Source organism: Triticum dicoccoides, chromosome 7B, assembly GCF_002162155.2.
Source record: "Triticum dicoccoides isolate Atlit2015 ecotype Zavitan chromosome 7B, WEW_v2.0, whole genome shotgun sequence".
In the NCBI taxonomy this organism is placed as follows: Eukaryota; Viridiplantae; Streptophyta; class Magnoliopsida; order Poales; family Poaceae; genus Triticum; species Triticum dicoccoides.
In genome coordinates, this window is record NC_041393.1 from 576,752,982 (window position 1) to 576,763,435 (window position 10,454).

At 49.8% G+C, this 10,454-nt stretch overlaps 1 protein-coding gene across 1 annotated transcript; it reads left to right on the plus strand.

Moving 5' to 3' along the window:
* The first annotated feature begins 5,449 nt into the window (after positions 1-5,449).
* On the plus strand, positions 5,450-7,133 carry LOC119340511 (dolichyl-diphosphooligosaccharide--protein glycosyltransferase 48 kDa subunit-like). Its single transcript, XM_037612432.1, has one exon. It carries the CDS (start codon positions 5,599-5,601, stop codon positions 6,913-6,915), a length of 1,317 nt encoding a protein of 438 aa, XP_037468329.1. The 5' UTR covers positions 5,450-5,598; the 3' UTR covers positions 6,916-7,133.
* Positions 7,134-10,454: the final 3,321 nt, after the last annotated feature.

Here is a 10,454-nt window from a genome sequence, read left to right on the forward strand (position 1 = left end):
AATAGGCGTAAGTATTCTAAGAACAACAACGAGTATTTCGGGGCGTCTTGTAATAAAAAGAACAACTGGGGACTAAGTAAGAACGGTGTATGAATTTATCCATAGGGATATTTCGGTGGTAGTGAATTGCAAAAGCAATGGGCAGTCCTGAAAGAGTATCGGAAAGTAATTTTGACATCTTCATGTGCAGTCGGCCATCATCTAAACTGAAGGGGCTCTCCGGGAGAAAGCGTTTTCGAGAACCTAAAGTTAGATTTTAGAAAATCATTTAACCCGACTAGAAGAGAGATCAGAGTCCCAGAGTATAGACGAGGAGTAAAAGATCCTAATACCACCCAATGGCGACGTGGGCCCGTAAGGCACACAGCCAAGTTAGTAAAAGTTTGCAATGGCTAGACTCAACTTCGGCCAAGGAGTTGGAAAGGGGATTCCTACAGGCAGTCGGCTCTGATACCAACTTGTGACGCCCCCGATTCAATCGTACACTAATCATGCATGCAAACATGTACGATCAAGATCAGGGACTCACGGGAAGATATCACAACACAACTCTAAAACATAAATAAGTCATACAAGCATCATAATACAAGCCAGGGGCCTCGAGGGCTCGAATACAAGTGCTCGATCATAGACGAGTCAGCGGAAGCAACAATATCTGAGTACAGACATAAGTTAAACAAGTTGCCTTAAGAAGGCTAGCACAAACTGGGATACAGATCAAAAGAGGCGCAGGCCTCCTGCCTGGGATCCTCCTAAACTACTCCAGGTCGTCGTCAGCGGGCTGCACGTAGTAGGGGCACCTCCGGTGTAGTAGGGGTCGTCGTCGACGGTGGCGTCTGGCTCCAGGGCTCCAGCCTCTGGTTGCGACAACCAGAAAGAAAGGAAAAGGGGAAAAAGGGGGGAGAAAGCAACCGTGAGTACTCATCCAAAGTACTCGCAAGCAAGGAACTACACTACATATGCATGGGTATATGTGTAAGGAGGCCATATCAGTGGACTGAACTGCAGAATGCCAGAATAAGAGGGGGATAGCTAATCCTGTCGAAGACTACGCTTCTGGCAGCCTCCGTCTTGCATCAAGTAAAAGAGAGTAGATTGAACTCCTCCAAGTAGCATCTCCAAGTAGCATCTCCAAGTAACATCTCCAGTAGCATAATCCTACCCGGCGATCCCCTCCTCGTATCCCTGAGAGAGAGCGACCACCGGTTGTATCTGGCACTTGGAAGGGTGTGTTTTATTAAGTATCCGGTTCTAGTTGTCATAAGGTCAAGGTACAACTCCAAGTCGTCCTGTTACCGAAGATCACGGCTATTCGAATAGATTAACTTCCCTGCAGGGGTGCACCACATTCCCCAACACGCTCGATCCCATTTGGCCGGACACACTTTCCTGGGTCATGCCCGGCCGCGGAAGATCAACACGTCGCAGCCCCACCTAGGCTCAACAGAGAGGCCAGCACGCCGGTCTAAACCTAAGCGCACAGGGGTCTGGGCCCATCGCCCATAGCACACCTGCACGTTGCGTACGCGGCCGAAAGCAGAACTAGCCCCCTTAATACAAGAGCAGGCTTACGTTCCAATCCGGCGCGCGCCGCTCCATCGCTGACGTCTGAAGGGCTTCGGCTGATACCACGACGTCGGGATACCCATAACTACTCCCACGTAGATGGTTAGTGCGTATAGGCTCGTAGCCGACTCAGATCAAATACCAAGATCTCGTTAAGCGTGTTAAGTATCCGCGAACGCCGAACAGGGCCAGGCCCACCTGTCTCCTAGGTGGTCTCAACCTGCCCTGTCGCTCCGCCACCAAGTAACAGTCGAGGGCCGTCGGGAACCCAGGCCCACCTCTACCGGGATGGAGCCACCTGTCCTTTCAGCCCCCTCGTCAGAATCACTTGCGGGTACTCAATGAGCTGACCCGACTTTAGTCACCATCCGTATAGTATGTATGTATGTATAGTATATACTCGTGATCACCTCCCAAGTGATCACGGCCCGATCGTATAGCAAGGCAGACTGACAAGAATGTAGGGCCAATGATGATAAACTAGCATCCTATACTAAGCATTTAGGATTGCAGGTAAGGTATCAACAGATGTAGCGACAATGTCAGGCTATGCATCAGAATAGGATTAACGAAAGCAGTAACATGCTACACTACTCTAATGCAAGCAGTATAGAGGAGACTAGGCGATATCTGGTGATCAAAGGGGGGGCTTGCCTGGTTGCTCTGGCAAGAAGGAGGGGTCGTCAACTCCGTAGTCGAACTGGGCAGCAGCAGCGTCGGTCTCGTAGTCTACCGGAGAGAAGAGGGGGAAGAAACAATGAATACAATGCAAACAAATGCATATCGATGCATGACATGACAAGTAACGATGCTAGGTGTGCCCAATCGCGGTAGTAGGTGATACCGACGAAGGGGGGAAACATCCGGGAAAGTATTCCCAGTGTTTCGCGTTTTCGGACAGATGAACCGGAGGGGGAAAGTTGCGTGTTTGGTATGTTAGAGGTGTGTGGTGGACGAACGGGCTGCGTATCCGGGTTCGTCTCGTCGTTCTGAGCAACTTTCATGTAGAAAGTATTTTCATCCGAGTTACGGATTAAAAGATATGATTTTCTAAAGATTTTATTAGTTTTTGGAATTTAATTAATTATTTAATTTAATTCGAAATTTGGTTTTATGACATCAGCATGATGTCATGCTGACGTCAGCAGTCAACAGAGTTGACTGGGTCAACTATGTGTGGGACCCTCATGTCATTGATTGATTAGTCTAATCAGGGGGTTAATTAAGTTAACTAGTAATTAGGTTAATCTAATCAAGACTAATTAATTTAATTAAGCCTTTAATCAATTAATTAATTATCATTTTAATTAATTTTAGTTATTATTTATTAATTCATTTTTTTAAAAATTAATTTAATTAGTATTATTTTTTTTGTTTTCGTTCACAGGGGGTGGGCCCCGTTGTCTGTGGCACAGAGGCCTTGCGGGTCGGGCGCTGGGTGCGGGCGTGGTGCCCGTGCCCGAGGCCGAACGGGGCTGGCCTCGGACGCGGCCCGTGGCGTGGGCGCCGGCAGCCAGTCGGGGGCGAGCTGCAGTGGATGCAGCAGCAGGCCGGCGGCGGGGCGCTGCGACTCGAGGCGAGGTGAGCGACGGGCTGCGCGAGAGGAGGCGCCCGAGTGAGGACGGATGCAGGGGAGTGTGGGCAGCGGCGGCTATAGGCGCGGGCACGCGCGTTGGTGAAGGGCACGGCCGAGTGCGACAACGGGAGGCCGGGGCGCGACCTGGGGCGGGTGTCGGCGTGAGTGGAGCGCCGGCCAAGGCGACTTCTAGCGCGGGACGGAACCGACGAGCATGGCGACTAGAGGATGCAGATCGAGGGGGAGGCAGAGGGGAAAGGCGCGCCAGCTCACATCGTTGACGGGGAGAGGCTCGGGGAGGCGCGAGATGTAGTGAAGCCGTCGGAACCGACGATGAACGGCGGTGGACGAAGATGACTGTGGCGGAGAAGACCGGTGATGGCGATGGCTATGTGGCGTGGTTGGAGAAGAGGTCGAGGACGGGGAGTCGCGGCAACCATGGCGATGGCTGGCATCGGGAGGAAGCAGAGGCGCAGGAGGCAGGCCAGCAACGTCGGGGCCCGTCCCTCCAACGAGCAGAGGACGACGCGGGGCGGCGTCGGGCGGCTTCGGGTCCTCGCCCCAATCTCGATCCAGATCGGGGGAACAACGAGCGAGCGGGGGGGGGAGCGAGTGGGGAACGTGGGCTAGGGTTCGGTTGGGGTGTGAGGGGATAAGGGAGGCGGGATGGGCCAGCCAGGTGGGCCTGGTAGCCTAGCTGGGCCGAACGGACAGGGAGGGTCTTTCCTCTCTTTTTGTTGTTTCTGTTGTTTTTTCTTTTATGTATTTTATTTCTTTTCTGTTTTATTTTGTTCCTGATTGTATTTTAGTTTTGTGAAGTACAAAAATGATCCCTAAATTATTAATACCATGAAACCACTGCCACAAAAGGTTTTATCCCAAAACAATTTAGTTTAGTATTTTATTTATTTATTTATAAAAGCATTTAAATATCGGTTTTGCTACTGTTTTATTCATTTTAGATTAATTACACATTTTATAAGAGTGTGGTTCCTCCACCATAATTACCTATGTATTATTTGGTTCACTCCGAACATTTAAATTTTAATATTTGAAAACTTTTCTTGTTTACTCGATTTTTGAATTTGAAATTCGAACTAGGTTCCGAACTAACGCGAGTTTATCCACAGTAACCGAGGTGACGTGGCATCATTAGCGGGGATTACTGTAGCTTAATTACCCGGGCGTCACATCCGTATGAGCGAGTCTACATGCATAGAGTTCATGTACAGGTTCTGCAAGGTTGTGATTGTTGTGTTTGGCCCTGAGTACTTGAAAGAGTTGACTGCTCAAGATACAACCCGCTTGTTGGCGATGAATGCCAGTAGGGGCTTCCCAGGGATGCTTGGCATCATAGACTGCATGCACTGGAAATGGAAGAACTGCCCTTCTGTTTGGCAAGGGCAGTATAAGGGCCATGTCAGGGCTTGCACTGTCATACTTGAGGCCGTGGCCTCACAGGCACTCTTTCTTCGGCATGACTGGATCACACAATGATATCAATGTCCCTCAACGCTCACCGGTGTTTGCAAGGCTTGCTGAAGGCAACAACCCGCCGGTGAATGTTACCATCAACGGCCACAACTACAACAAATGGATGCTACCTAGGTGACAGTATCTATCCTCAGTGGACCACTATTGTGAAGACAATCCCCAACCCTTTCGGGGAGAAGAGGAAAAGATTTGCTAAGAGCAAGAGAGTGCTAGGAAGGATGCCGAGCGTGCCTTTGATGTTCTGCAATCTCGATGGGGCATCGTTCAGTATCTTGCTAGAACTTGGAGCACCAAAAAGTTGTGGGAGGTGATGACTGCTTGTGTGATCATTCACAATATGATCGTAGAGGATGAGCGTCCGGAACGTATCTATGATCAAGGGTTTTAGTTTCAGGGTGAGAATGTTGTGCCTGAGCATGGAGGAGGAGCAGCAACGTTTGCACGGTTCATCCAATTTCATCATAAAATGTGTGATTGAAAAACTCACATGCAGTTGCAAAATGATTTGGTTGAGTATATGCGGAATCATATTGGCAACCAGTAGATGTATCTTTTTTAAATGTATTTGAGACAATTTAATTTTTATTCAGTTTATAAAACTATGGTAAATTTATTTAGTTTCGAAACTATCCAATGTGTGCATATTTGTAGTAAAACAATGGCCAGACTAGCAAATATGAGTCGACGTGTTGGATGCATTGACAATCCAAATCATAATAAACCGACAAAAGCACGCAAAATCGCGCGTTGGAGTTGCTCTAAAGTGGCTCGTGTGTATGACTGCCACTGCGAGATGGGGCCCGTGGTGTGTTGGGCGAAGCTTTTCTTCATGCTCTCGGCCTCCTTATCCTTCCTTCCCCTTCTCCTCTCCAACTGCTAGATCTAGAGTAGCCCCGTTAAAGCCCAAACAAAAACCCCGCCGCGAGATCTGCGCATCTCGCCACACCACCACCACGACGGCCATGGCGGCGCCGCGCGTCCTCCTCCTCCTCGCCGCCGCGGCCATCCTCGCCGTCGCCTCCCTCGGGGACGCTTCGGGCGAGGGCCCCCGCGGGCGCAAGCTGCTGGTGCTCGTCGACGATCTGGCCGTCCGCTCATCCCACTCGGCCTTCTTCGGCTCGCTTCAGGCCCGCGGGCTAGATCTGGAGTTCCGCCTCGCCGACGACCCCAAGCTCTCGCTCCACCGCTACGGTCAGTACCTCTACGACGGCCTCGTCCTCTTCGCCCCATCGACCCCGCGTTTCGGCGGATCGGTGGACCAGAATGCTGTTCTGGAGTTTATCGATGCTGGGCACGATATGATTCTGGCAGCAGATCATTCGGCTTCAGATCTGATCCGCGGCATCGCGACGGAGTGTGGGGTTGACTTTGATGAGGACCCGGAAGCAATGGTTATTGACCACATCAATTATGCCTCCAGTGAGGTTGAAGGTGACCACACCTTGATTGCTGGCGATGACCTGATTCAGTCAGATGTGATATTGGGATCCAAAAAGATTGAGGCTCCTGTTCTGTTCCGAGGGATTGCGCATGCGGCTAATCCATCCAACAGCTTGGTTTTAAAGGTTCTATCTGCCTCGCCATCAGCGTATTCAGCAAACCCGGAGGCTAAGCTGGCATCCGTTCCATCTCTCACAGGGTCGGCCATATCACTGGTTTCTGTTATGCAGGCTAGGAATAATGCTCGTGTGTTAATATCTGGATCACTGGATTTGTTTAGCAACAGGTTCCTAAAGTCTGGTGTGCAGAAGGCTGGCAGCAAAATGAGCCATGACAAAGCTGGAAATGAACAATTTGTGACAGAGACGAGCAAATGGGTCTTCCATGAGAGGGGTCATCTGAAGGCAGTAAATGTGATGCACCATAAGGTTGGGGAGACAAATGAGCCTAGCATGTACCGCATCAATGATGACTTGGAATACTCAGTTGAGATATATGAATGGTCTGGTACAAGTTGGAAGCCATATGTTGCTGATGATGTTCAGATTCAGTTTTTCATGATGAGCCCTTATGTTCTGAAAAATATGTCAACTGACAAATCGGCTGTATATTCAGCATCCTTCAAAGTTCCAGATGTTTATGGAGTTTTCCAGTTCAAGGTTGAGTACCAAAGGCTTGGATACACTGGCCTCTCTCTTGCAAAGCAGATTCCAGTCCGTCCATACAGGCATGACGAGTATGAGAGGTTCATAACTTCAGCGTTTCCATACTATGCTGCCTCATTTTCAACAATGGGAGCCTTCTTCATATTCTCAGTTGCGTACCTGTATCACAAATAGATAGCTCATCAAGTAGTGGAAGTAAATCAAGGCGGTGATGGAATTGTGATGTCATAAGCATGGTGATCTTAGGTGCAATTTTATGTAACCATCTTTTTGTAGCGCCAATCTGTAGTACCTTTATTTTTAAGAAATGGGCTTCTCCCTGCCACCAACTTTTATTAACATTTTTGCTATTTTTCAGTTGACTGATTTTGATTTGGCTTTAAGCCAAATTTTGTGGCCGTCTGATTTCAGCACGGATCTCAGCGTGCTGTGTGCCTGCCGTCCCCGTGCGTGTGTGATGGCTTTTATTGGGTTCTGGGTTTTGTCTTCCCACCTGTTTTGGACCCGTGACCGTCACACGAGTAGATCTTTTGAATTTTCTATTGGATCAAGAAGTCTGTGGTCTTATTAGTTTTTCAAAATGGAAATTCAGTAACGATCATATTTTATTAGCATATAGGTTCAGAGATAACTTTACTCAGAAACAAATTATTGGTTGTTCTGATGTATGTTCAATAGCTCAATTTTGTTTTGATCTGCTACGCTTAGTCATTGTTAGTCCTAGTCTGTTTCTAATTAGTGATGCGAAAATAGCTATATCAGGATCGAGGTCTGCAGCAGCAATTGTTTTGCTGGTTTCTGGGGAAGTTCTGGCGATTCAGTTCAGTCCCGAGGCCACGGTTTTTGTCTTTGTTGTCTATACTTAATCTCCATCAGTTAAGGCCTGGTGTTTGATGATTTTTCGTCAAATCGGAGCCTGACTGGTGGTGTTTTCCCGGCTCATTTCAGTGGGGGTTCAGAGCCATTTTGTTTGGCACTAAGTTTGCACGGCTGTTGTACGAGAAGAGCAGTTGCCACTGTAAAATATATCATCTAGCTGCTGTCATCCTCATGTCATTGAGATGCAAAATTTGCAACTGTCCTAACCGAGCTGGCTTGCTGCTGCAGATTTTCCTCTGTTTCATTGTTCAGAATTTGCTTTCCGTTCCTCAACAATATCAATTTATCGTAGTAGGCATTCATATTCATTTTGCTCTTCGATCCCTTCGAAGCCATGTGGAGCAGTCTCCCCATGAGCATGTTGTACCTCAGGGCAGAGCGTCCCAGCCTTATGGGTGCAGACTTGCGTCAGAGCATCTCCAACAGCCGCGCTAAAGCGCCGCGCGCAAAAAACTTGTTAGCGCGCGCGCTGCGGCTGGTTTTGCGCGCCCGCCTGCGCTGGCTCCAGCAGCCGCGCTGAAATGCAGCGCGCGCGCAACTCGCCGGGCATTTTGCATATATGGATATTTTGGACAAAAATGAACATGTAAAATTTGACACAAACAAGTTGATGAATAAAAGTTCATGCCCACAAGTTCATCAAAATCATGCCCACAAGTTCATCCAACCAAGTTCAAATGCAAACTAAAAGTTCAAGACATGAAAGACACATCAAGCTTCATCTTCATCTTCCTCTTCTTCGTCTTCGTCCTCTTCCGAAGACGACTCTTCCGCCTCCGAAGATGAACCTTCCTCCCTATCCTCATCACGCACCGCATCATGTGAAGCTCCGACGGTGTTGGCAAGATCTTCAACGGCATCTTCATGGGAATGTGTGTGAGAAGCCATGGCGGCCGGAGGTGCACCCATGGCGGCCGGAGGTACACCCATGCCTCCCATGAGAGAAGCAAAACTCATGCCTCCCATGGCGGCCATAGCGTCGGAGGGTGCTCCAAAGCCACCCATGCCTCCCAGGTGCACCCATGCCTCCCATGGCGGCCATAGCGTCGGAGGGTGCTCCAAAGCCACCCATGCCTCCCATGGCGGCCGGAGGTGCACCCATGCCTCACATGCCTCCAAAGCCACCAATGCCTCCCATGGCGCCGAGGCCACCGCCTCCCATGGCGCCGAGGCCACCGCCTCCCATGGCGCCGAAGCCACCCATGCCTCCCATGGCGCCGAGGCCATCGCCACCCATTGCACGAACCAAGGCTCTTTTTCGGATCAAGACTTCTTGTTGGGCAAGATTGACATACTCCTTTTGCGCCGCATTGAGGTTAGATGTGTCCATGAAGAACAAGTGCTTCTCCCATTCCAACAACTTAGCTCGCTCCTCGTTGCTCACTTTCCTCTCCTCCAAAGTCACCTTTCTCTCCTCGGCCGCCACCCTTCTCTCCTCGGCCGCCAACCTCCTCTCCTCGGCCACGACATCTTGGTTCCTTTCCATTTTCCTCACCTCATTCGCTTCGACCCTTGCCTTCACAATAGCTTCCATAGCATTTTTGAGCTCATCATCTCCTTTCTTCTTCTTCTTTTCGGTTTTGTCTTTCTTGCACCCATCCGGTCGTTTTGGCTTCGAGTATGAAACCGAGTTGGGTGTGGGGCTTCTCTTGCCGTCATCACTCGATGCATCCTCCTCCTCCTCATCATCATTCATCTCAATTGCTCGCTTTCATTTGTTGCTCAAATGCAAATCCTCCAAACCATCACGCTTCTTCCATTTCTCATCATCCTTTAACACTTCATAGCAATGAGGCAAGGTAAAGATCCTGCCTTTCTTGATCTTCCCCTTCTTGGTTGTCCTTGTCTCTACTTTGAACAAGTTTTGTGCAATGTTGTACTACAAGAAAAACAAAACAAGTTAGCACTTCGGTCACCAAAAACAAGTATGATGAACATATATGAGATGCCACTTACTCGATCATCCTCATTTGTGCCACTTGGGTTAATCTTGTCCACCGACTTTTGCGCGGCCGCCCACTTTTGACAATCCGAGTTGATTGTCGACCATCGGGACCGAAGTGATCTCTCGGAGCGGTAAACTCCACTCTTGTCGTGGGCATTAAAGTGTTCTGTCATTCGCCCCCAATACGCGTCTCTACTTTGATCACCTCCAATGGATGGATCCTTCGACACATGCAAATAAGTGTAGCATAGTAACTTGTCATCGGTGGTGGAGTAATTGCCCGCTCTTCCTCTCGGCGCCTCGACAATTCCCTCACCCTCCTCGTCCACCTCAAACTCATGGTCTTCGAAATGGATGTCATTGGTTTGAGACCAATGCGAATTGTTGGACCCAACACCCATAGTGGACATGTATGCATCATTGTTGAGACTACAATTTTTTTGAACAATGCAAATAAGCTATCTATATGTAAAATGATGATGCATTGAACAAATAAGAAGAAAAAAATACTTGGAAATTTTTTCACCTTGGGGGCATTTCGTCGAACACGTGGTGCGCGTCGGCGGCCGGCTCAACGAGTGAGCTCGTCGGCGCTTCGGTAGCCGCCGCGGCCGTCGAACGCCCTGCAAGCTTTTCCCCCCTCGCCATGCCGGAGCCGTCCGCCGCCTTGTTCTTCTTCGCGGATGTTTTGCCCTTCTTCGCCCGCGCCGCATTGGGTACCTTCTTCGACGGTGCGGCGGCGGCACGGGATGGCGCCGGCGCGACGCCACCCGGCGCCGGCGCCGTAGTCATCCGCGGCGGCAAGAAGAGGCTGCGCGCGAGGCTGACGCTCGGCGGAGCTCCGGCGGTGGCGACGCCAGCGCTCGCCGTGCTAGGGTTTCCGGCGGCG

Excerpts from the sequence above, each read along its gene's own strand:
- LOC119340511 (XM_037612432.1), top strand. The coding sequence starts at position 5,599 with ATGGCGGCGCCGCGCGTCCTCCTCCTCCTCGCCGCCGCGGCCATCCTC.